Here is a 27,211-nt window from a genome sequence, read left to right as displayed (position 1 = left end):
CAGGGTCCTGGGATCAAGCCCCACATTAGGCTCCCTGCTCGGTGGGGAGTCTGCTTCTTCCTCTCCCTCTGCCTCTCCCCACTGCTCATGGTCTCTCTCATAAATAAGTAAATAAATAAACAAACACATAAATAAAATCTTTAAAAATAAATAAAATCTTGAAAAATAAAAAGCTCCACATCTCTACTGGATGTTCCACTGAAGTTCAAGGTCAGCATTTTCCCAAATAAACTTAAGAGCTGCCCCCAAGCCTGTGTTCTCTAGGTTAGAAAGTGGTGCCAGCGTCTCCCCTTCTGCCTGGAGCAGAAGCGAGAGCTATTTTCACTCCTTCCTCTACCAGCCACCTAACAGCCCCATTGCTGCTCCTCTAACATCTCACCAACCACTCCCCCACACACCCCTTTTGTCCTATCACTGCTTCCAGAGTGTTGCCCTCCTCATTCTCACCTCCTCTAACCACTCCACTCCACCCCCATTTCCGGTAATGATCTTTTTTTTTTCTTTTTTAAAGATTTCATTTATTTATTCATTAGAGACAGAGAGGCAGAGACACAGGCAGAGAGAGAGAAGCAGACTCCCTACAGGAAGCCCGATGTAGGACTCGATCCCAGGACCCCAGGATCACATCCTGAGCCAAAGGCAGACGCTCCACCTTCTGAGCCACTCAGGCATCCCGATGTTTCTTTTTCTTTTTCTTTTTCTTTTTCTTTTTCTTTTTTTTTTTTTAAGATTTATTTATTTATTTGAGGGAAAGAGAGAGAGAGAGAGAGCGAGAGTCGGGGGAGGGGGCAGAGGGACAGAATCCTCAAGCAGTCTCCCTGTAGAGCATGGAGCCCACTGCGGGGCTCGATCCCAGGACCCTGAGATCATGACCTGAGCTGACACCAAGAGTTGGACACTTAACCAATCATGGGCCACCCAGGCACCCCAGGTAATGCCCTTTCTAAATCACAAATCCAATGCCACCCTTCCCTCCTTGCCTTGGAACCTTTACTGACCTTATCATAAATTCCTTGGCATGGCATTCAGGGCCTGTTCCCACCCCAGGTCCTCTACTCTAGGCAGCCCAAGTGATTTGCCAGGGTGAGTGCCTTTCCCAGACTCTGGCCAGCTGTGAATGTCCTCCAAGAGTCACCACAGGTGGCATCTCTTCTAGGAAGCTCTTCCTGCCTCCCTGCCCATTTGGTAAGCTGTCCCTAATCTGCTTGGCTTGTTCATTCCTTGCAGTCGCCCCATTCTCCTGCTTGTCACCCACTTACCATAAGCTCCCGGGTGGCAGTGACTCTTTCTTACCACTGTCCTCCAAAGCTCTGCACAGGCTTGGCAGAGAGGGGGTGCTCAGGGGTTGGGAAAGGGGGTCAGGAGTGGAGCAAGAAGCAGTCTCCATGGGCAGGGTCCAGAGGGAGCTCTGTGAGGCCTGGTCTGGTCTGCACAGAGGTGGAGGATGTGGGAAGCTTTCTTGCACGCTGAGGGCACTCCCTGTCCCGCTGGAGCCTCTGCAGGGGGCTCCGAGGATTGAGAACACATGCTGTGCAGACATGCCCAATTTCAGAGGGTGACGGTGACTTAATGATGGAGCCCTGCTTTCCCCAAGCCATTCTTCATTCTTTATGGTCTCTGAATTGCAGAAGCAGAAATTGCTCACCCTTGGTCTGAAGCTTTTCGTGACTTGTGCAGAAGAAATGTCATCAACAGCCTTTTGTTTAGGCTTGACTTGGGTGAACATGCCAAGAAGACTGGCTCAGAAGAGGCTTTTCAGATGTCATTTCTGTCTCCTTAAAGCCCTGCTCCATGAAAGCCATTCACAAGCCAGTTTTTCTGCGGCTCCAAAACTGTCATCCCCTCAGCTCTGCCACAGCTCACAGAGCTACTGTGTGACACTCACTCTGCAACGGCCTTTGCTGTCACCACACCCTGGCCCGGTGCAGGGAGGCTCTTAGACCAGTGCCTCACTTTCAACCCGGTCTGAATGTCACTAGCACCCTGAGGTGCAACCCCAACTTATATCCCCCAGATGGTGACCTGGCACCATGCCTGCATTTGTCAAAACCATTTTTTCCAATGCCCAATGCAGGCACGCAATAAAAATGCATTCAATGAAGAAATAAACAAATATGCAATTCTCAAGTATTTGAGCTAATTGAGGGAGCCCATCATACTCAGTATTTTGAGGGGGGGAATTATCTAGAAATTAATATATTCTTAAAATCATTTTAGACTCTTCCCACTACTGATGCTGGCAGTGTGGCTGCTGAGACAGAAGCCCAGAGCATTGGGTCCAGTGACACAGTGGGTCTGGATGTAGCGCAAAAAGATCGGCAGGATTCCCTTGCTTCCATTTCCCTCCCTGAGCCAAAGCTAACTGTGACAGCTGTGCTGAGGACAGAAAAAGGCAGGGGAAGCTGTCCCCGATTCATTCCCAGCTAAGTGGTGACACAGAGTGGATTAAAGGTGAAAATGAGACGAGGATTAGTGGAGGACCCAAGAGAGAACTATGAAACGATGTGTGAAGTGTTGCAAAGACACACAAAGCCATGGGAGCCCCAAACCAACTCTGCCTGGAGATCCAGGGAAGAGCTTGTCACAGAGGAGGTGACATGTGAGTTGGAGTTTGAGAGGTGGAGGCCGTGAGGAGGGACCCTCCAGATAGCAGGTACATGTGGCCAGCCCCCCAGGCTGAGAGCACACCCAGTCCAGGCCCCTTTGGCAGGAGAAGCTGCCACAAGCAGCTCTTGGAGTAGAGATTACCCTGCGCTGACCCAGGCGACATTTGGACTGCTTCCTGAAGTGAAAGGAGTGGTTCTGAAGGCAGAGAATTTGCAGGAGAGCGTTCCAGGTTGCAGGAGATGCGCACAGCACAAAGGTGAAAAAGGCTACGGCTCCAAAGGGCAAGGCCACCCGAGGGTTATGGTTCCAGGAGGCAGCAGTTCCCTGGTTCTCCGACAGCTCTGAGAAGCCTTTTGATTAAATTACAAGTTATCAGTTGCATCCTGTGTGGCTGGAGTTGCCCAAAGCCATACTTCCCGATCCGTGGAGGCATTCCTGTATCAACAAATGCCAATCACCTGGGTTTGTATACACAGTCGGGACAAGTCCTGACGGCTCCCAGCCGAGATATGTTACTGGAAGGGTTCCGGGAGAGCTGAAGCATCCAGGGTGTGAGGACAGTGCAGCAGCAACAATTACCACCACGGGCCGGGTGTGCCCACACCAGCTGCTCGCTGCTGTAACGGCCAGCACCAGGCCCAAGCCTCACGGATGTGGAGTCCTCCTGTTACAGGACTGCGTGCTCCCTCGGCAGATGAGGGAGCCGAAACTCGCACGACTGTGGAACTTGTCCAAGGGCACACAGCGAGCTGAGTGGCAGAGCTGGGATTCAAACCCAGGTTTGCCTGATACCCAAACCAAGCTCTTTTCACTGGCGCAGCCTGAGGACGGGGATCCCCAGGCCCTATTCAGTCTCTGTTAAGATGAGATGCCGTGAATGTGGCACAGTCACTGACAAGGCCCGGACCTCAAGGGATCACTGACGCAGTGGTGAGGTCAGATGGCAAAGACGCCCCCTCCTAAGGTCCCTAACCAACTTCACTCCAGCACCAGGCGATGACAGTCTGGCTGCGGTGGGACCACCGCATCCCAGCTACAAAGCCCTCTGCTTACTGAAATCCAGGCCAACGCTCAGGAAAAGGGCTGAAATACAGCCAGCAGTTCAGTTCAGTCATGGCCTGGGAGGAAAACAGGCAACCTCTGGATACAGGGAGCGTGGGGGCTGCAGCCACGGAGCCCGTCTTCTTGGCCTCCTCTCTCTGCTGCATCAAGCCTCCCAGGCTCCTGCTGGCAAGGGCTCATGGCTGGACAAGGACGAGAGCTGCAGCTCACAGGGGTGGGCCCCTGGGCTCCAGAGGCAGCACTGAGAAGAATAGTCCTTCCTCTCTTCCTTGAGCAAGCGCTCCTTCACAGAGTCTTTGTGTGAGCCCCAGAACAGATGGGAGGCCCCAAACCCTTGGTTTCTTCCTGATAATCTGAGCAGCAAAGGAATGCATTTCCATGAGGGTCAGGGACTTTGCTGGAGGCCACTGGAGACAGGGCTGGGTCAAAGGCCCCATGGTCCTGGATGAGCAGTCCTTCCCTACAGCCTCGAAAACCGGGGATAAGGTTTGTGGTGCTCTGGCCTTCCGCCTCTTGCACTGCTCTTCACTCAACCTCAGGAGGACAAGGCTGCCAGCAGGACTGGCTCCACCAGAGAAAGCCACTGGCCATATTTTTTTTTAAAAAAGGTCATTGCTTCTGAAGGCTTCTTATCATCAGTGGAACCACATTAGCTCCCAGGACCTAATCAAACCAGCGGTCATTCTTGTTGCTTCCTCTCCCAGAGGTAGAGGCAGAGTAGAGCCAAGTCCACTGAGGAAGGAAAAGGACCTGGATTTCAGGGGCACTTGAGCATGTGTTAGCTTGTGAGCAGGAAGAGAAAGGCACAGGTGCAGACAGCAGCTTAGAGAGGGTCCTATGGGCAAACACACAGCTGGGCAGGGTGCTGCCCTTAATACCCTTTGCAGGTCCTGGGGGTGTGCAGGATGAGGGTGAGGGGAGAGCAGGACTCAGGTGGAGACAGCCCTTTACCTGGCCGGAACTGCACTGATCACAGCCTCCCCTTAATCCATGGAAGCAAGGTCAGCATGGGCAGCAAGCACGGAACCATCACTAATTAGGCTCCACGGAGCTCGTTTCTGCATCCAGGTCCCAGGCCCCGTATGGGGGTCTTGTTTCATTTGGGGGTATGCTTCCCCGGCAAGCTCTGCAGCCGGCCACTGGCCTAGACCCCCCTTCTTGAGAGGCTGAGCAGCAGAGTGCAAAGCATCCTTTTGTTTTTTCCAGCCATCTGTTTTCAAACTGTGTGTTCTCAAGTGCTCCTGCCGCAGGAATCTTCCCTATGCTAGGCCCCCCGGAATGCAGGGAAGGAGGATGGGTCTGTCCCAACACAAAAGGCCCAGAGATATCTGGGGGTCCGCTGTTAACAGACCTGCTTTCGTGATGCTGCCAGGAGCCAGGCTGGTGTTATCTCCATCAGGGTCTCCGCAGAGCAGAGACCATGTTGCCCGATACCCTCCATACCATCTCGGACAATCTTGTCCACCTTCCAAGGTTCGTATATAAGTCACCTCCAAATTGTTCCTCTGGACCAGGCCTCTCCCCTGAGCAATTCACTGAACTCCTGCTGTGCGGGGCTGTGGCTTCCCTCTGGCTACTTCATTTGCCTAGGCCTGGACTCCCCACATGGCAAAGGGGCAGAGAGTAGAAAGATCTCGTGACAGGGGTGCCTGGGTGGCTCAGTAAGTTAAGTGTTTGCCTTTCGCTTAGGTCCTGAACCCAGGGCCTGGAATTGAGCCCCGCATGAGGCTCCCTGCTCAGGGGGGAGCCTGCTTCCCTGTCTCCCTCTGCCCCTCCCCTCTGTTCATGCTCTCTCTCAAATAAACAAATAAAATCTTTTTTTTTTTTTTTTAAAGAAGGCTGTCGTGACACGCAGGCGGCACAGGCTGGTGTCCTGCCTCCGCCTGGGGGAGGTCAGTCTTCAGCACTGCTTCTCCCCTCTACCTCTGGCTATTTACTCTGAGGGGGCCAGTCACACAGTGACCATCCCTACTCCCTGAAATCCAGCCAGGGTAGGAAGGGCAGGACCAGTCCTCAACACGCCAGCACCGCCTCTCGGCCCACCTTCTGCCCTGGGTCGTGTGTGAGTGGAGCTGGGACGAGAACCCTCCCTCTCGCTGCAGAGCCAGAAAGATGAGCCCTGCAGGGCTGTTCCTGGCCCGAGCCTCTTGGCTTGGGAGAAGGGCCAGGATCACGTTTTGTGCTTTCACCAGCTTTTGCTCTTCACGAGCAGCACAGCTCCCCACGTGGGGATCTTGTACCTCAACCAAGAAAAGCAAAGCTGCTAATCTGACAAGATCAATCCTCAACTACCACAGGAATGCGGCCTGCCTGCCTGCTCTCACCAGGGACTGCGCTGCTAAGTACCTCGAGGATTCCTGCTGCCCCGCAGAGCCTGGAGCTCGGTCTGCAAGGGGGGAAGCTGCTCCACACCAGTGTGTTCGACCTTGCATCCTTCCAGGCACAGCTCAGGTGTCACCTGCACCAGGAACTCCCCTCACTCATCTCTCGCCAGCTCTCCCCACCTAAGGGCCTCCTCTGTGCCTGCACAGGCCTCTGTTCTCACCGCTCTGAGAGCGCATATTGCTGCGGATCTGTGTGTGTGTGTGTGTGTGTGTGTGTGTGTCTGTGTCTGCGTCTGCGTGTGTGTGCTGCCCCCCTTAATCCTGAGGTTAGGAGGTACAGACGAGGGAGGGAGGTCCAGAGTTTCAGCCACCCCGCCTTCCTCCCTAGGCTCTTACCACTACACACTGGTGCTTCTCAAGCCATCTGGGAAGAAGCAACAGTTTGTTTTGCTTTTGAAACCTCCAGTCTGTTACAGCATGATACTGTTGATTTCGGCTCAGGTCTTGATCTCAGGGGCGTGAGTTCAAGCCCCACACTGGGCACTGGGCTCCACGCTAAGTGTGGAGTCTACTTAAAAAAATAAAAATAAGGGCGCCTGGATGGCTCAGTCGGTTAAGTGTCTGTCGATGGCGCAGGTCATGATCTCAGGGCCGGAGAATTAAGCCCTGAGTCGGGCTCTCTGCTCAAAGGGGAGTCTGCTTCTCTCTCTCACTCTGTCCTTCCCCCTGCTCATGCTCTCTCTCTCTCTTTCTCCCTCCTTCCCTCCCTCCCTCCCTCTCATAAACAAAAAAAATTTTTTTCACCCTTAAAAAAAAAAATAAGGGTGCCTGGGTGGCTGAGTTGGTTAAGCATCTGCCTTAGGCTCAGAGCATGATCTCAAGGTCCTGGGATCCAGCCCCACATTGGGCTCTCTGCCCAGCAGGGAGTCTGCTTCTCTCTCTATGTTCTCTCACTCTCTCAAATAAATAAAAATCTCTTTAAAATAAAGAAATAGGGACACCTGGGTGGCTCAGTGGTTCAGCATCTGCCTTTGGCTCAGGACATGATCCTGGAGTCCTGGGATTGAGTCCCACATCGGGCTCCCTGCATGGAGCCTGCTTCTCCCTCTGCCTGCTTCTCTGTCTCTGTCTCTGTCTGTCTCTGTCTCTGTCTCTCTCTCTCTCTCTCTCGCTGTGTCTCTCATGAATAAATAAGATCTTTGAAAAAATAAATAAAATGAATTACTAGAAAAGTTAAAATACATATAAAACATAAGCTCCATTTTTAAATGATTAGATTCACTTGGCATAAACTTACTCTAGTTGCTACAGACATTTCTAAGACTTTATTACCAATTTCTCAGAAATCTGGTGGCAGACCAGGTCACATCGCTTTTGATTCCATAGCACACAACAAGCTTCCTGATTGATGCCCAAGGGTTTTGCCCAGCATTCGCCTTCTGGAGAAGTTGGAGAGAGGCCAAGACACACATGGCTCCTCAGGTCCTGAATCTGGCAGAAGGACACGCCGGCATCATCAGGGGCAGGCAGCAGACCGAGGCCTAGCCCCACATCTGTAGCAGATGAATTTAGAGCCAGGAAAAAACCAACAGGTTTTCTGCAATGTTCACCAGCTCAAAGAAGTAGGTAGGGGTCCCCAATCATGTAGGGAAGGAAATTTTTCCATGGAAACAACTTCTGGCCATTTACCACAGACTCACCTATAAGGGTTAGTGTACAGAGCAAAGAGGAAGGAGATGGAATGCCCAGCTCTAAGGCACAGGGCGGGGAAGACAGGGCTGGGGGTGGTGGAAAGGGGAGGCTGAGACATGAGCAGTGTTAATTTAAAAGCAGATCATGGACTGGTTCCCAGAGGTCAGAACAGACACAGCGAATACATGAAGAAAAAACTGCCAGCGGAGAAACCAAGAGGACACAGGTGGCAACTCCTTTAGCTTCAGGCTGGAGCCCAAGTCAAGGCCAGCTGTTTAGCCTGTCTAGAACCTGCAGGGCTGTAGACCCTTGGGCACTGGGCAGCCCCAGTGGTGCAGCGGTTTGGCACTGCCTGCAGCCGGGGGTGTGATCCTGGAGACCTAGGATCAAGTCCTGCATCGGGCTCCCTGCATGGAGACTGCTTCTCTTCCTCTGCCTGTGTCTCTGCCTCTCTCTCTGTGTCAATGAATAAATAAATAAAATATTAAAAAAAAAAAAAAAAAAGACCCTTGGGCACTATGCAGAGAAGCCTGAGTTCCTGAGTGCTCTGCACCTCCCAGAAAGGCCCAGCCCCCAGGGATTTCCTTGCAGGGGTACCCACTGAAAATATTTAAAACACTCTCCAATTAAAGGAAGGAAGGAAGGAAGGAAGGAAGGAAGGAAGGAAGGAAGGAAGGAAATAAATGGAATTTACATTCCCCTACAGGCTCATGGTTCACGGCCAAGACTCAGGACATAAGGTAGGGTGGGTGACTTTGATTCCTGGCTCTGTACTACTGTGACTGTGGCCAAGCTATAGCTAAACAACACTTATTCCAAAGGGTCACTGCACAGAATAAATCAAGTAATGAATATACAATGATTAGCACAGTGGCTGGTACGTAGTAAAACTGTGTGACCTTTTATACACACAGGCTGTGTATGTCTGCCAATGGAAAGTAAGGCCTCTGAGGGATGGATTACATGTATCTTATACAATGCTGAGGCTCTAGCACCTGGAGAAGGATCTAGCACCCAGGAGGTGCTCAAAAAACATCTGCTGAACAAATGAAATGGTAGCTATTATCATTAGGTCTAAAGGATAGTAGAGTCAATGTGGCAACTACTCTTTTTTTTTTTTTAAGATTTATTTATTATTTTAAAGAGACAGTGCTAATGGGGACAGGGGTAGAGGGAGAGAATCTTTAAGCAGACCCTCAGCTGAGTACAGAATCTGCTGCCGGGGTGGGCCTACAACTCACAAGATCATGACCTGAGCTGACACCAAGAGTCAGATGTTCTACCAACCGAGCAACCCAGGCATCCAACATGGCAACTTTTTAAGGGAAACCAGAGACCTCAGTATGATTAAATACTGGTATGAAGGAGACAGTAAAGAGAATGAAGATCCAGGTTCCTGGGTCTTTAGGTCCAAGATCCAGGAGAGGTTGAAGAGCCAGGGCACAAGAAAGGATTGACCTCAGAGAAGAGATATTCTAGAGGACAGAAGTGTCAGGACTCAGTGACTAACTGGATATTTGGTTGAGAGAAGGAGAAAGAAGAACTCTCAGATTTCTGGCTCAGGCAACACTCTCAGGTAGATATTGGTGTCATTTACTGAAATAGGCAATAGGGGCTGATTAGATTTAATAGAAATTCAGTGAGTTGGTCACATTGAGTTTGAGATCCTTGAGTCATCCAAGTGGAGCTGTCCAGCTGGAAGTTGGGTATCTGGGTCCAGAGACCAGGAGCTGAGAGTCATTGGCACATAGGTGTTAGCTGATAACAGCCAATTAAGAAGTGAAGAGGACCGTAACTGAGCCCTGGCACACATCAGCATTTAAAGGTGGGCACAAAAGAAGAAGGCTGAAGAGGGACTGAAAAGGAACAATCAGAGAAGCAGGAGGAGAACTAGAAGGGAGTTTGGCCAAAGAATTACTGAGAGGAGAGAGTTTCAAAATGGAGGAAGAGATCAATACTGCCAAATACTTCAGAGAGGTCAGAAAAAGAGAAGCTCTACCCTTGGGTTTGTCAGTTAGTCCTTTCAAGTGATCTGAGCAAGAACATTTCAGGGAGGGAAGTGGTGGGAGTGGAAAAAGCAATTGTAATGAGTCTCTGCACACTCTTGGTTGGGAGGTACTCAACTTGCTCTTAGTCTGGAAGGACAATAATTTTGTAGAAGTGGATGGTGCTCTATTCTCCTCTATAATTTAGGACAAAGTTTAGTAAGGATGACTTTCAATCTTACCATCCCTCCCTGGTATTGCAGTGATAAGAATCCCAGGATCCTTCTTGGAAGAGCAGAGGGGGAGGATCTTTGGGATATGGGGATACCACATTGCCCTGGCCAGGAGCCCATAAGCTTTCAAACCCCCCGAAGGCAGTGCAATAGGTCTCCTCTGCCTTCTCACACAAGGGTCCCAAAACACACAGCTGGGACTCTGTCAATATTCCAGACTTCCTGCCTCAGAGAGCTCGGCATGGTTTCAAAGGCCATCCCTACATTCTCAGGAATTCAACCAGCTTGGACCATGGCAATAATTCCTTAACGGTATGAAAATCACAGATACACACAGTCACAGATAGACACCGTGCTCCTTGGCCTTTGTAAAGCCAAGTGGATCTCAAGAGAAGGGAGGTTTTCCTCTGTAGAAATGGACAAGAAGGAAATTTCTACACCAGTATCTCATCAGCCACCACCAGACACCTGGTAGACTTCTGTACTATGGCTACTAGCCAGCCTATCCATGAGACAGCCTCTAGGAGAGGAAGCAGCACGTGGCAGGTAAGCTGGAGGGCTCTGTGGTGCTTGGGTTCAAAACTCAGCTTCATCGCTTCCAATCTTTATGACTTTAAGCAAATCGATCGATTCTCTCCACTTCCACTTCTCATACTTAAAACTGGCTCAATGACAACACCTATCTCATAAGATTGTTGGGAGGATTAAACCAGAAAAGATAGGAAAAGGTCTCAGCAGAAGACCTGGCACACTGAGAAGTATTAGCTATCACTGCTGCTGCTGTCTGGCTCTGCAGCATGGCCACAGCCTGGGCTTGGATTCTGCTTTCTGTGAAACTGCTTGACCCACACTTAGCCTGTAGATGCTATGCCTGCTCCCCATGCTAAGTGGCTCCACTGGCCACCATCTAAAAGACATTAAATTAAATCTTTCACCAAGGTCTGCCTGGGTGGCTCAGTTAGTAAAGTATCTGACTTGATTTTGCCTCAGGCCATGATCTCAGAGTCATGAGATGGAGCCCCACATCGGGCTCCATACTAGGTGTGGAGCCTGCTTAAGATTCTCTCTCTCTCCCCTCTAAAATAAATAAATAAGTAAAAAGAAATCAATCTTTCACCAAAGCACAAAAAGTGATTCAAAAGTAGGTAGCGAAGTATTGCCAGGAAAACTGAGAGTGTCAATTAAGGTTTCATCAGCTATACTTTTTGCTTTAAAAGCTTACACTCCTTCACTCCACCCCTAAAAATTACATTTTAAATATTTATCATGATCTATTCTGGGAGCTTCCTTCCTGAAAAAAAAAAAAAAAAAACTTATCCGATCATAATAAAAGTCATTGAGAAAACAGAATTCACTTAGTAAGTGTCTAACATTAAAATTTTCTGGAATGATCAACATTTGTAGCCCCAAAATAGATCATCTCATTTCATTCTCTTGACTAATGAGATAAGTAATGCCCAGACTTTTCCAAAATCACACAGTATGTTAAGTGAGAAATTTGTGAGAACTTTCTGTCTCCAAATCTCATCTCTTTCCAATCTTTCATGTATTAGTATATGACAAAATAATAAATTTTCTACATCAAAAAAATTATTTTCTTCACTCTTTCCATTAGAAGAGTATTTTACCAACATCCCTCACACCTTAAGCCTCTCCATCTCCTACGGTCAGAAATTAATATCCACTCATAGAACAAATATTAAATGCCTACTAAGTGTTAAAGCCTCTATGTTAAGTGTTGGCAGCCATGGACAAGAGCACATCTCTATGCTGAGAAGTTCACAGTCTACTATGAAAGAAATATCAATAATTTTAAGTACAATGACAGAGCTATGTAGGTGACACTGTGGTGGTATAGGTTGAGGAAAGAATAACTGAGTGGGTGCAGAGAGATGGAGGTCAGTCAGAGAAGGCTTCCGCTTCCGTGAGACCAACACTGCTCAGAGCAGAGCAGATGCTCAATAAATCTGATTTCCTTTGGGCCTTATTCTCCCCTCTTCCCTGTCTCTCTCATTAGAAGAAGATGTCTCCAAGCAGGCAAGTCTCAGGAAAAGAAAGGCAGACTTCCCAGCAGACAGCACAAAGGGTGAAAAAGGGAACAAGCTGGCTTCCTGAGAAGCAGGACTCTGTAGGCAGAACAGGCTGGCACATTGGCATCCCTTCCATTACCACCGCCTGCTCCTCCATATGTACCCCAGTGTGAGAGTCAGTGACAGGGTGGGCTCCACAAGGAGCAAGGCTTAGAAATAGAGTAAGAATGTATGTTTCACAGAGCACTCAGTGGAAAAAAAAAAAAAAGATAAAGATTTATGGTTTATTTTTATTAGACTGTGTCATAACTAACACATCAAAACTGCATTAAGACCTTCTGTGTCAAAATGTTGATGCTATAAAAATCAAAATCCTGATTTTACTTAGTACATTTGGTCAAAATAATCAAGAAATGCTAGCTACAGTGTTCCTGGGTGGCTGTCAGTTAAGCATCAGCCTTTGTCTCAAGTCATGATCCCAGGATCCTGGAATGGAGCCCTGCTTAGCAGAGAGCCTTCTTCTCCCTCACCTTCCCACTTGTGCTCTCTCACTATCTCTGTTGTTATCTCTGTCTCTCTCTCTCTCTCTCTCTCTCTCTCTCTCGCAAAACAAAACAAAACAAAAGGTGAACTACCCACAGGGAAAAAAGTAAACAAACCTAAATTACAACATCACTCCTAACACCACAAACAACACAAAACCAAACAACAAAACCCCAGATGGATTAATAATTCAAATATAAATAATAAAGTCATAAAAGTACCTGAAGAAAGCATAGAAGGAGGCACCTTCACAGACTACTATGTGCAGATGTAAATCCAAAAACTGCTTGCAGAAGGCAATCCACCAGGAACTTTCAAAGTTTCAAATGCTTATAATTGTGATCCAGAAATATTATTCTTTATTCTCGATGATCTTAAATGTGTAGAAAGTGACGCACAGAGAAGATTATTCAATGGTGTAATAGTAATAGTAAATGATGTAATTTGTGATAGTAAAGATGAGAAATTACCTAAATGCCCATCAATAGGTAATCACCTAATAAACTATTATACATCTGTACAACCGAATGCCATGTAAAACAGAATAAGGGACTTCTGTTTCTAGCCATGATGGAATAACAGGGATGAGGTTTAACCTCTTACCTTTAACAAATAGAAAACAAGCTAAAATACATGAAAACACACACACACACACACACACACACACACACACACACACACACACAATTTCAGACCACTACAAGGGGCCAATGGTCTTTCTGAGTTGAGAAAACAGGTCACAGTTTAGAAGACCAAAGAGGCTAGAATTTGTGGAGAAGACTAGGATAGAAGATAGAGCTGTATAGAAAGCTCTAGAGATCTGCAAAGGGGTTCCCTTAGATCTTTGGCCAAGCACTCATCTGTATATGTGAGAGGAAACTCTGAGGCTGAGGGAAAACCACCAGGAAGCAATTCCTGATGCTCATATAGGGCTGGGAAGTGTTAGTGTTCACACAAACCCAAGTGGAAATAAGTCCGTCAGAGTGGAAATATCTCATAAAGCACAAGGAATGGGTCAAATCCTCAGAATGGTACCACATGAGAAATGAGGATAAATTAGCCCCAGACAAAAGACCACTCACAACCTGCACTAGTGGTGTGAAAAGGCAGCATCACAAGGCTACAACTGATTCCAAGTAACTCAACCCCATGCCCAAGCAAAATCTAGCACTCTTTAAAAGAATATGACAAAATCTAGCACAGAAAAATGTAAACTTTGCAATGTCTGGAATCTAATAAAAAATTACCAGGCAAGGAATACAAATAGCCAAAAAATAGGGGTCATAACCAGAAGAAAAATCATCAAGAGAAACCACCCCAGAAATGACAGACATGATGGAATTAGCAGACAAGGATGTGAAAACAGCTATTGTAAATATATTCCACATGTTCAGGAAGGTAGAGGAACACATGAGCATACCAAGGAATGAAATGGAAGATATAAAAAGACCTAAATGGATCTAGAGAGATTAAAAACTCAATATCTGAAATGAAAACATACCAGATGGGATAAACGGCTGACTGGACACTATAAAAGAAAATTCAGTGGACAGGAAAACACAGCAATATCAACTATCCAAATGAGGCACAGAGAGAAATAAGATTGTGGGGGTAGGGAAGGGAAAAGCATCAGTGGCCTATAGGATCCCCTAGAATCCAGGGAAGAAAGGTAAGGTAGAAAAAATATTTAAAAAAAAACAAGGATAAGAAAAAAGTCCAAATCTGATTTTTAAAAAGTCAACTATGAACCCATAGATCCAAGGAGCTAAAAAAAAAAAAAAAAATCCCAAACCAAATTAAAGAAAACCACAATAAGCCACATCATAATCAGAATCAGGTTACTGAAAATCAGTGACAAAGAGAAAATCTTAAAAAGCAAGCAGAGGAAGATAAAGACATTAAGTATGAGGTAAAACAAGATAAGAATGACAGAGACTTTCATTGGAAACTATGCAAGCCAAAAGAAAATGAAGTTCTAACTTTGAAGTACTTGGTATGTGTGAAACTGTCAACCTAGAATTGTATACCCAGTCCAAAAAAACAAAACAAAAGAAAACAAAACACTCTTTCAAAACTTAATGTAAAATAAAGATTTTATCAGAGAAACCAAGGCTGAAAGACTGCATTACTGTCAAATCTGATTCATAAGAACCATTAAAAAAAGTTCTTCAGGCAGAAGAAAAGAGAAACCATATGGAAATATATATCTCTACAAAGGAAGAAAGACCAACAGTAAAAATTAACTTGTGGGTAACTATAATAGACTTCTCTCTCATTAAAAATTAAAAAGAGGGCAGCCTGGGTGGCTCACCGGTTTAGCGCTGCCTTCAGCCCCGCGGTGTGATCCTGGAGACCCGGGATCGAGTCCCACGTTGGGCTCCCTGCATGGAGCCTGCCTCTCCCTCTGCCTGTATCTCTGCCTCTCTCTCTCTCTCTCTGTCTCTCGTGAATAAATAAATAAAATCTTTTTTAAAAAAAATTAAAAAGAAATTGGGGGCACCTGCCTGGCTCATTTGGTACAGCATGCATCCAACTTAGTCAAAGGGTTGTGAGTTCGAACTCCACATTGGGTATAGAATTTACTTAAAAATAAAGTCTTAAATTTTTTAAAAATTAAATTGTGGTAAAATACACATAGCATATTACCATCTTAAACTTTTTTTTTTAAGATTTATTTATTTTAGAGAAAGAGAAAGAGCACACAAGGAGAGAGAATCCTTAAGCAGACTCTCCACTGAGCACGGAGCCTGACGCAGAGCTCAACCACAGGACCTTGAGATTATGACTCAAGCCAAAATCAAGAGTTGGACACTTAACCTACTGAGCCACTCAGGTGCCCCCATCTTAAACATTTTTTTAAAAAGATTTATTTATTTATTTATTCATGATAGACAGGGAGAGAGAGAGAGAGAGAGAGGCAGAGACACAGGCAGAGGGAGAAGCAGGCTCCATCCCGGAAGCCCAACGGCAGGACCCGATCCCGGGACTCCAGGGCCGCGCCCTGGGCCAAAGGCAGGTGCTAAACCGCTGAGCCACCCAGGGATCCCCATAAACATTTTTTCTTTTTTTTTAAAGATTTTATTTATTTATTCCTGAGAGACACAGAGAGAGAGAAAGAGAGGCAGAGACACAGGTAGAGGGAGAAGCAGGCTCCATGCAGGGAGCCCGACATGGGACTCGATCCCAGGTCTCCAGGACCAAAGGTGGCGCTAAACCGCTGAGCCACCTGGGCTGCCCTACATTTTTTTTAAAGTAAGGTCTATACCCAACGTTGGGCTCAAACTTATGACCCCAAGATCAAGAGTCACATGCTCCACCAACTGAGCCAGCCAGGTCCCCTCCATCTTAAACATTTTTAAGTGTACAATTCAATAGTGTTAAAGTACATACATACATATCATTATGCAATCAATCTCCAGAACTCTTTTCATTTTGCAAAACTGAAGCTCTTTATCTATTTTTTCCCTTTGCAAAAACTTGGCATTTACTAGAAAATAAAGTTAATTTTATTTATTTATTTATTTATTTTTAGTCTTTATCTAATAAACAACTACTTCCCACTGCCCTTACCCCCAGTTGCTGGCAACCATGATTCTGTTTTCTGTCTCTATGAATTTGGCTACTCTATGTAGCATATAAGTGGAATCAAAGGTATTTTTCTATGACTGGCTTATTTCACTTTGCATAATGTCCTCAAAGTTCACACATGTTGCAGCATATTAAAATTTCCTTTCTTTTTCAGGCTAAATAATGCTCCACTGCATGAATGTACCATATTTTGTTTATCCTTCCATCTCTCGATAGACACTTGGATTGCTTTGGCTATTGTAAAATAATGCTGCTATGAACATGGGTGTACAAATATCAATTTAGGACCCTGCTTTCATTTCTTTTGGGTATATACCCAGAAATGGAATTGCTGGGTCACAGAGTCATTCCATTTTCAATTTTTCTGAGGAATTACCATACTGTTCCCAAACTGACTGGACCATTTTACATTCTTTTTTTTTTTTTTTTTTTTAAGATTTTATTTATTTATTTGACAGAGAGAGAGCACAAGCAGAGGGAGTGGCAGGCAGAGGGAGAGGGAGAAGCAGGCTCCTCGCCAAGCAGGAAGCCCAATGCAGGGCTCAATCCCAGGACCTCGGGACCTTGGGACCCCGGGACCATGACCCTAGCTGAAGGCAGATGCTCAACTGACTGAGGCATGCAGGTGCCCCTCATTTTACATTCTGATCAACAATGCACAAGGGTTCCGATTTCTTTGTTGTCTTCATCAACACGTTTTTCTCTTTCTTTCTGTCTATCCTTCCTTCCTTTCTTCCTTTCTTCTCTCTCTCTCTCCCTCTCTGGATAGCAACCATCCAGTGAGATGGTTATTTATTCATGAGAGACACACACACACACACACAGAGAGAGAGAGAGAGGCAGAGACTTAGGCAGAGGGAGGAGCAGGCTCCACACAGGGAGCCTGATGTGGGACTTGATCCTGGGACCCCAGGATCATGCCCTGGGCCAAAGGGGGTGAGATGGTAGCTCACTATGGGGGTGAGATGGTAGCTCACTATGTTTTTGATTTGCATTCCCTAGTGATTAGTGATGTTGTGTTTGTTGGGTCCTTTGTATATCTTCTTTGGAGAAGTACCTATTCAAATCTTTTGCCCATTTTTAAATCAACTGTTTTGTTGTTGTTGATAGGTGTTGAGCTGGAGTTCTTCATATATTCTAAATATAACTCCACATCAGATGTATGTATGATTTGGAAATATCTTCTCCCACTCCGCAGGCTGCATTTTCCAGTTCATTTCTAAATCACTTTAAATAGCTGACTATTTAAAACAAAAATAAATAAGAACAATGCCATGTGGATTTATAATACATAAATGTAAAATGTATGACAAAAATAGCACAAAGGACGGGGGTGGGTAATGGAACTATACTGTTGTAAGGTTCTTAAACTCTAGATGAAGTCCTGGAATATTATATTAGAGTAGATTACAGGATTGCTTGAGTGGCTCAGTCGGTTAAGTGTCTGCCTTCAGCTCAAGTCATGATCTGGGATCATGACATCATCAGCCCTGAGATCAAGGCCTATATCAAGCTCCCTGCTCAGCAGAGAGTCTGCTTCTCCCTCTGCCTCTCCCCCTGCTCATGTTCTCTCTCTCAAATAAATAAAATCTTTAAAAAAAAATTAAAGACAGATTGTAAACACTAGAACAATCATGAAAAATATAAAACAAAGAGGTATAGATAACAAGCCAACAGTATGGGTAAATTGAAGCCATAAAACACACATTCAATTAGTCCAAAAGGAGGCAGAAAAGGAAAGAAAAAAAGAACAGAAAATGGGTATCAAGATAGTAGATTTAAATCCAACCCTATTGGGATCCCTGGGTGGCGCAGCGCTGTGGCGCAGCGCTTTGGCGCCTGCCTTTGGCCCAGGGCGCGATCCTGGAGACACGGGATCGAATCCCACGTCAGGCTCCCGGTGCATGGAGCCTGTTTCTCCCTCTGCCTATGTCTCTGCCTCTCTCTCTCTCTCTCTGTATGACTCTCATAAATAAATAATAAAAAAATTTAAAAAAAGGAAAGGCGAAATAACATATAAAAAAAATAACCATAAATCCAACCATATTGATGACTACATTAAAAGTAAATGGTATAAGCACTGCAATAAAAGGCAGAGACATTGCCAGGTTGGATAAAAAAGCAAGACTCGACTATGTGCTGTCTATAAGAAACCCACTTTAATTATAAAGACACGGGATGCCTGGGTGGCTCAGTGGTTTAGTGCCTGCCTTTGGCCCAGGGCATGATCCTGGGGTCCCAGGATCAAGTCCCACATCAGGCTCCCTGTGTGGAGCCTGCTCCTCCCTCTGCCTAAGTCTCTGCCTCTCTCTCTCTCTCTCTCTCTCTCTCTCTCTCTTGCTCTGTGTGTGTGTCTCTCATGAATAAATAAATAAAATCTTTAAAAAATAATAATAATTATAAAGACACATATATTTAAACATAAGAAGACCAGTTCTGAATTGAACCAGCCCTGAGAACCAACTTCTCTGAGGCTCAAGGGTAAACAAAAAGATATGCTGCCCCCCAAACACACACAATAGTAAAAGCATGGGGAAACATCAAGCACAATGAAGCTAACTCTAAAAAGGCTGGAGTAGTTACATAAGTATCAAACAAAGAAGATTTCAGAACAGAGATTATTATACCAGAGAAGAAGGGACATTTCAAAATATTGAAGGAATCTATTCACAGCAAGGGAATATAACAATCCTAAATGTATAAAAACTAGTGGCACAGCCTCAAAATATGTGAAGCAAAAACTAATAAATGAAGACTTCAACATCCCTTTGTCAATAACTGACAGAAAAATCAGTAAGGATGTAGGAAACTTGAAATAATCAACCAGTATAATCTAATTGCCATTTATAGACTACTCAATCACTGCAGAAAAATTTTTAAATGCACACTGAATATTTATCAAAACAGACCATAGTTTATCCCACAACTCAGGTCTCAATCAACTTCAAAGTGTTAAAATCATACAAGAAAATATTCTGATTACAACAAAAGTAAACCAGGTATCTGTAACACAAAGATACTTGGAACAACCTCAAATATTTGGAAATTAAGCAAAACACTTCAAAAGAACCCATGGGTCAAAGTAGAAATCACAAGTGAAGTTAGAAAATATCTTTAATGCAAAGAAAATAAGAATATAATATCAAAATTTGTGGGATGTAGCTGATACAGTTTATAGAGGGAAATTTATAGCATGAAATCAAGGAATCAAGAAATCAAATCAGTGGTCCTAACTTCTATCTCAATTAACAAAGAACAGATTTAACCCCAATAAAGCGTATGGTAGGAAAAAATAAAGGTGAGAGCAGAAAACAATGATCATAGTGAAAAAAATGAAAAGAGAAAAACCAATGAACCCAAAAGCTAGTTCTATGAGATCAATAAAAATGATAAACCTCTAACCAGAAAGACTAAGAAAAAAAGAGAAAATATATAAATTACCAATATTAAGCATAGTAAGCCAATACATTCAACAACTCAATGAAATCCACAAATTCCTCATCTGGCACAACTACCAAAGAAGAAACAGGAAAACCTGAATACAAATAAGAAAGCTCTAGATCTAATAAGGAAGTGAAATTCTTCATCTTTTTTTTTTTTTTTTTTTAGAAATGTAATTCTTAAAAAGGCTTCCCACGACGGGATTTTTTTTTCTAAGATTTATTTATTTATTTGAGAGACAGCATGGGTGAGTGAGAGGAGTGACAGAGGGAGAGGGACAGAAAATCTCAAGCAGACTTCCCAATGACTGTGGAGGCCAGGGCTCGATCTCAAGACCCACAAGATCATGACCCGAGCTGAAACCAAGAGTTGGGAGCTCAACCACCTGAGTCACCCAGGTGCCCCAAAGGAATTTTCTTAATACAAAACCTAGGTAGCCCTAGATATTTTTGCTGGTAAATTCTATCAGTCATTTAAAATATAAATATAAAATAAAACCAGTACTAGTTCTGTACAAAACTTTCAGGAAACTGCAGATGAAGGAGTATTTTCTCACTCGTTCTATGATGTCAGCATTACCCTGATGCCAAAACAGAACACTGTTCAGCAATAAAAAGAAACAACTGGGGGCACCTGTGTGGTTCAGTCAGTTAAGCATCTGCCTTTGGCTCAGGTCATGATCCCAGTGTCCTGGGATAGAGCTCCACACGGGGCTCCCTGTTCAGCAGGGCGCTTGCTTCTCCCTTTGACCCTCACCCCACTTGTGCTCACACATTCTCTTCTCTCTCTCTCTCTCTCAATGAATGAATGAATGAATGAATGAATGAATGAAATCTTAAAAAAAAAAAAAAAAAAGACCAAGAACACCAGAACGCAGCTCTGGTAAAGAAGATGCCTATATCCAGCCCTGTGTGTTTCAAGTGCCTCCTGGACGCCAGCGTATGTACCCAGCATACTGTGATTGGGGCCCAGGAAATGCAAATAAAGGCGACACAAGATACCAAGCCTCAAGGAGTTCCTGGCCCAGCAGGGGGCGGGGGGCTTGATGTGCACAACTCAAGTCTCTGCCCTTTCCACTACTGTCTTCTCTCTCATCCCCAGCTCAAGCTCTCTCTTGCTGTCTCTCTCTCAAATAAATAAAACCTTTAAAAAAAAAAAGACAAAAGATACACACGATACACATATGAATCTCAAATGCATTCTACTAAATGAAAGAGGTACACTCAAAAGGCTTCGACTGTATGATTCCATTAATATAACACTCTGAAAATACTACAGGAACAGGAAATGATCAGTGGTTGTCAGGGGCTGGGGGTCAGGAGAGAGGTTAACTACAAAGCAGCACAACGGAACCTTCGGGAGCCGATGATGGAAACGTTCTATTGGACTGCTGTGGTAGTTGCTCAAAGGTATGCATTTAGCAAAACTCCTACAACTACACCAAAAAGTAAATTTTACTGTATGCAAATTAAGCTTCAATAAATCCTACTTTAAAAAAATTATAATATATCCATACAATCATATGTTACACAATCATTAAACAAATAAGATTATCATATATGCTGATAAGAGGATAATCTCCAACATATATTGTTAGGAATAAAAAACAAGATACAAAATAATAAGTATGTGATGTTTCTATTTATGGTACTACTGGCAGTCTCTGGGGCAGGGATCTGGAGCAGGAGTGTATGCCCTTTTACATATTTTCAGTTATTATTTAACCATATGCTTGTATTACTTTCAATTAGAAAAAGCCAAAAAAACAAACCACATCTATATCCAGGTCAAGGAAAACTCACAGGCATCTGGTCCAGGGGACTGAGTCAAGTAAGCCCTAGAAAACATGTATAAGGACATGGAACATAGCACCAGATACTTTAGAGCTGCTCAATAAATAGCTGGGGGAAGAAAGTTATTTGGAAGCAAGTAGGAAGGCAGACCTTAGACAAAGAGATCCCTATCTGGAAACCAGATATTCAGCCAGCAGACCCCCCCGTTTTTGACAAGGAACTAAGCTTGATCACTCACATTAGAAAAAGAAAAGGAGTGGGGTGCCTGGGTGGCTCAATAGGTTAAGAGTCTGACTTTGGCTCAGGGTCCTGGGATTGAGCCCCGAGTCAGGCTCCCTGCTCAGTGGACAGTCTGCTTGCCCCTCTCCTGCCTCTCCCCTGGCTCATGCCTTCTCTTTCTCTCTCAAATAAATAAAATCTAAAAAAGAAAGAAAAAAGAAAGAGAAAGAAAGAAAGAAAGAAAGAAAGAAAGAAAGAAAGAAAGAAAGAAAGAAAGAAAGAAAGAAAGAAAGAAAGAAAGAAAGAAAGAAAGAAAGAAAGAAAGAAAGAAAGAAAGAAAGAAAGAAAGAAAAAGAAGCATAAAAACCACATATTCTGGATTTACTTTCAGGCAAGCTGTTTCTCAACACTCCTCTGCAAGCACACTATGTGCCCTAACCTCACCCTGCTCAGGCATGGATGCAAGCTGTTCCCCCAGTGAACAGATCCCACCCCAAGAGGCCACTTCCAGGGCTCCTCTGAGGTCTGAGTCCTACATCCCATCTCCCAGAGGTTCCTGGGCAGTCTTTCCTCCAGCCCCTCTAAGTCAGACACTACAAGAACTTTCTGAAGGAACAAAATGACCCCGACAGTCTCATTGCACTCCAGGCTGCAGACAAACCCATCCTGGCATGTCAGAACCTTCTCTACACTACGGCTTCATGGAAAGAAAACTCGAGAGGAAAAGGCAGATATGTAAGCAAGGCCCCTCAGCAGTGGTAAAAGGAACTCCCGGGGTTTGGAACAGTTTCTCTCAGCAGGCCCGGTATCAGGAAATCAGGAACTCCAGAATGCAAGATGGACAATGAGAGAAGGTGCTGGAACAGACAGCCTCTGAAACTCTTCTTTGTTTCTTGCTTTATTTGGGTATGTTTCCCTGAAGCTGGGTAGTTCTGATACTACAGCTTGGCTCAGAGCTTCTGTGCTGGGTAGCCTTGTCTGGCTGCCTCCGGGTACCTGGCTTCCAAGGAGCAACCACATAGGTTCGACCCGTTCCCTCCCCTCCAAAGAAACAGGCTGGCAGGTGTAAGCTCCCAGAGGCAGGACAGAGTATGGTAGAGCAAGGACATAGAGTGGGACTGAGGTAGGAACCAACCCCAAACAAGTCCTTTCCAGGCACCCCTGGACTCAAGGACACAGTGAGTGAGTTACAACAGAATCTTGCATGCTCAGAGCACATCACTTATGCAGCATTGGGGTTCTGATTCCTGGGCCATGGACCAGGCCGTCTGGGCGGTGGAAAGAAACAGAAGCACTTACCGGGGAAAGATGGCAGTCATCAAGGCCGAAGCATAGCCAGGCTTGCAAGCTCCCTCTGAAAAGTTTGCGTACTTGGTGGCTAACTCAGCAGGCCTATGGGGAGAGAAGGAAAGTCACAGCTTGTCGGGCACGGAGCAGTCAGTGGTGTCCATTCTTGAAGAGCTGTAGGTAAAGAGCTTGAATAAAGCTTCATTGTCTACAATCAGCCTTTCAGACCCTTTTCCACAAAAAGGGTTCAGGGGGAAAAAAAAATCCCAAACCAAAAAACCCTAAAGGAATAATAGGTAGATAAATGAGCAAGGCTCCTCTGTAGAATTTGGTCAAAGGGGGTGCCTGGGTGGCTCAGTCAGTTGGGTGTCTGCCTCGGGCTCAAGTCATGATCCCAGAGTCCCAGGATCCAGCCCCAGGTCCGGGCTCCCTGCTTCTCCCTCTGCCCTTCCCCCTGCTTGATCTCTCTCTCTCTCAAATAAATAATTTTTTTTTTTTTAAGATTTAACGTATTTATTCATGAGAGACACAGAAATAGAGAGGCAGAGACACAGGCAGAGGGAGAAGCAGGCTCCACGTAGGGAGCCCGACGTGGGACTGGATCCCGGGTCTCCAGGATCATGCCCTGGACTGAAGGTGGCGCTGAACCACTGAACCACCGGGCTGCCCTCAAATAAAAAAAAAAAAAATCTTAAAAAAAAAAAAAAAAGAATTTGGTAAAAGGAACTCACTGGGTTTTGCACAGATCCCTTGCAGCAAGCTCAACTCAACACCAAGGACGTGAGGAACTCCATCAGGCTCCTGGACAAGGCACATGGAGCCTGGAGACCCAGGGAGAGAGCCGCCCAGGCTCTGACAGTCACGGGCACTGCCCTTCCAAGCCTCATGGGGGGACCAGACATGACACGCCGGCCACGCCTGCCTCTGCTCTCTCCACACACACACAGTGGCAACCACTCTCAGGGGCCTGAGCGGAGTCAGACAATGTTGGGGCTGTTGCAGTAACAACTAGATGTTTAGTTGAAGACGCTCTCCTGCTCTCCTATCCTCTCTGCCTGGAACGTTCTTCATTATCCCTCACCACCTGGCTCTGCCTACCCGTCCTTTGCAACCGAGCTCAGATCTCACCTTCACTGGAGTCCTGCCCTGACCCTCAGGTGGGGTTAAGTGGCTCCCCGTGCCCCATGGCCCATGCCCCTGCCCCCCACATTACAGGCCCAGCCCAGAGGCACTGCCACACGCTACTGTAATTGCCGCTAGTACGTCTGCCCCCCTACACTGTGCATTCCCACGGCCGGGGCCTGGTCTGACCCTGCATCCCCACGACCTTGCACAGAGATGGGCCCACAGAAGACGCCGAGAAAGTTTTCTGAAGGAACAAAATGACTCTGATACAGTCTCAATGCACTTGTCCTGAAAAACAAGACCACCCGGGGAGCCCACAGTTCAGAGTGTTTGCTGACCATCTGCGGGATGTTTTTCCGAAGACGTGGGTGTTTTAGCCCTGGCTTTGTGGCTGTGACTACAGTCATGTCACTAGGGCATCAGTGTCCTTATGTGTTTGATGAGGGGCTGGAGTCATTGCCGTGCGGCCCAAACCCCTGCCAGTGCAGTCTGGAGAGAAGCACACTGGGACAACAGGACACACGCAGGGGCTGTGAGGCTGGAGGCCATGCGTGCTGGGGCACCTGAGGGAGCCCTGGCGGGGTGCCAGTCCCTGGGCCCATCCCCCTACCCCCCCTTGGGCCTGTGGCCAATGCTGCTCTGCGGCACGGGGTTGGGGGGGGGGCCCTGGTAGGTCTCCCTTCAGGCCTGCCTTCTGCAGGAACTGGGTGCGGCAGGGGCAGGGCCAGCGGGGAGGGGGCTGCCGCCCACACTGGCTCTCCAGAAACCACAATGTGTCTGTGTGATTCACTCATGTGCCCCTGCGGGTCTAGCCCAGGGCCCTGCGCAGAGTAACTCCTCACTCAATGTAGACAAACTCTTCTGCATCCCTGTGCCCCTGCTTCTAGAAATCTACTTTTTTTTTTTTTTAAGTCTTTCTTACCAATGAAATGTAAAGCCAGAAATGCAAATGCCAATGCCAAGGGCTAAGCCAGAGTTAGAGACTTTATTTGGTAGGCAAAAGAAAGTCAAAGGTAGGGATCCCTGGGTGGCGCAGCGGTTTAGCGCCTGCCTTTGGCCCAGGGCGCGATCCTGGAGACCCGGGATTCCACATCGGGCTCCCGGTGCATGGAGCCTGCTTCTCCCTCTGCCTGTGTCTCTGCCTCTCTCTCTCTCTCTCTGTGACTATCATAAATTAATTAAAAAAAAAAAAGAAAGTCAAAGGTTTAACAAGAGAATTTACGTAACAGTACTCTCTTATGTAAACAACTGTTATTTCCGAAACAAAATACAAAACTTCGGGACAATTCATGAACTTGCGGGAAGCCCTCAGACAGGGCACTGGTGACTGAAATATAGGTGACTGAAATATAGATTTTGTTACTTCTTCAGCAGCCATGTGAGTAGGTGGCCATGAGTTATCAATTTACACATGAGCTCAGGAAAATGAAGAGACCTAACCAAGATCAGAAGGCTCGTCAAGTGGCAGCCTTGGTAGATTTGTGCAGTGTGGATCACAGAGGGAGGCACGGAGTCCTCGGCTAGCACAGAAGTGGTGAGGGCTGGTGGGGAGGGGCAGAGAAGAGGGCCACGAAGGCCTCACACCGCGCTCTGAAAGTACGCCCCAAGCACTGAGGTGTCCTGAGTCCTTCATATCCCTGTCTCCCAGTCCCCCACCATCTGTGGGCCTGCCTTCTAACTGTGGGTTTCTGTGTTCTTTCTGAATTCCAGAAGTTTCACATTGAAGACAGAAATGTATATACAACAAGAGAAAAGCCTGTGGCCACATCTTTCCTCTCTCCAGTTTATACCATCAACCTGTGGCAAGGTGCTTCAAGGATTAAGGGCCATGGGCAGTGTTGTGCCCAAGATTGCGAATCCGAGAAACCACCAAGGAGCCGACACCGATGCAAGCGCACGAGGGTTTATTAGCAAGCTCGAGCTTGGGTCCAAGTGTACCCGACACCGTGGAGCAGGGGCTTGGACCCCGAGGTGGGTTACAGCTGGGTTTTTTATGGGCTGGTCTAGGGGATTTTCAGAAGGGGTGGAGGAATTTTTTTTTTCCATTCCAATATGGGAGCAAAGGGTGGGGGAGTCTCTTAAGATCTGATATGGGATTCTCTGAGTTCTGTTGTCTTTCTGATATGGGATTTCCTGCCGAGGGCATTCTGAGCTTTGTTCTCATTCTAATATGGGGCTTAATTGAAGTAAGGTAAAGTTCAGCTCTTATTCACAGGGCCTGAGATGGCTGTACTTGTGCTAACGCTGAACTTAAGGTGGAATGGCCTTAATTTTTCTCGGCCTCCACAGGCAGTCCAAGGTCCGAGGACTCAGGTAATCTCTCATGGGGAAGAGGGGCCACTGGTCAGATGGGGCACGGGGAAGCCAGAACCCAGCCGGGAAGGCTCTTCCCATGAGAGCGCAAGGTAGCCAGATGTGGAGGATGAGCAGCTCTAAATCAACCCCCCATTGAGAAAGCAACAGTAACTCCTAAAACATACAGCCCCGGGACAGTGGGCCAGGTCAAGTTATTACCAAATTAAAATGCCTTAGCAATGGCCTCTGACTACCCCAGGGAGAGAAGAATAGGGGGAGTGTTGGGGAGTCTGAGTCATCCAGCAGGCTGGGACCTCTGGGGCAGTTAGCGGTCAAAACCACCAAGATTAACAGTCGCCAACTCCCTCAGGCCAGAATAGTTAGTTTCTCTAAGGCACTCACACTCCAAATGCCAGGAGGGCCCCACAGATGTCTGATCAAATCATTCAGCCCTTGTTCTTCTCATACTCTCCAGCTGGCCTTTCATTTTGGGAGATTTAGCATTTCAACGAGTAAGAGCACCCATTGTCCTGCAAACGTGACTACCAAGCCCCTGGGGTGAAGAGTGTGAACCACTGCACTCAAGAGGAAATCCAGATAGACAGACTGGAACCCAAGAGAAGGAACCACACTTCCACTCAGCTGCTGCAGCCAGGAGCACGGGGTTGAAGGATCAGGCCAGGCAACGGGTGGCAAATGGGAAGAGCATAGAATCTGGAATGAGAAACTTTCACAGAAGATACTGGCACGTTGTGTGACCTTGGGCAAGTAATGGAAAATCTGATTCTCAAGCTTCCTCATCTGCAAATGGGAACCACTTAATTCCCAGGGATCTTGGGAGGATGTGGTGAGAAAGCACACTTGGAGGGGCTGGCTGTCCTCTAGAGCACCACATGAAGGCTATGTGAACCATGAGGTGGAAGAGGCAGGCATCCAGATCACGGAGACTGAATGCTTCGCTCCAGTTTGGATCCTGTCTTTGCAGAG

At 46.3% G+C, this 27,211-nt stretch overlaps 1 protein-coding gene across 2 annotated transcripts in view; it reads right to left on the bottom strand.

The window, feature by feature from the left end:
• Window positions 1-27,211, bottom strand: part of ST3GAL3 (ST3 beta-galactoside alpha-2,3-sialyltransferase 3) — a 196,108-nt gene that overhangs the window by 52,258 nt on the left and 116,639 nt on the right. For both annotated transcript variants that reach the window (XM_041738150.1, XM_041738151.1), the window contains one exon: window positions 22,817-22,909. In XM_041738150.1, coding sequence (XP_041594084.1) covers window positions 22,817-22,909 — 93 coding nt within the window. The remainder of the gene's footprint in view (window positions 1-22,816; window positions 22,910-27,211) is intronic.

This window comes from Vulpes lagopus, chromosome 23 (genome assembly GCF_018345385.1).
Source record: "Vulpes lagopus strain Blue_001 chromosome 23, ASM1834538v1, whole genome shotgun sequence".
NCBI lineage: Eukaryota > Metazoa > Chordata > Mammalia > Carnivora > Canidae > Vulpes > Vulpes lagopus.
This window is presented reverse-complemented; position numbering and strand designations above follow the sequence as displayed.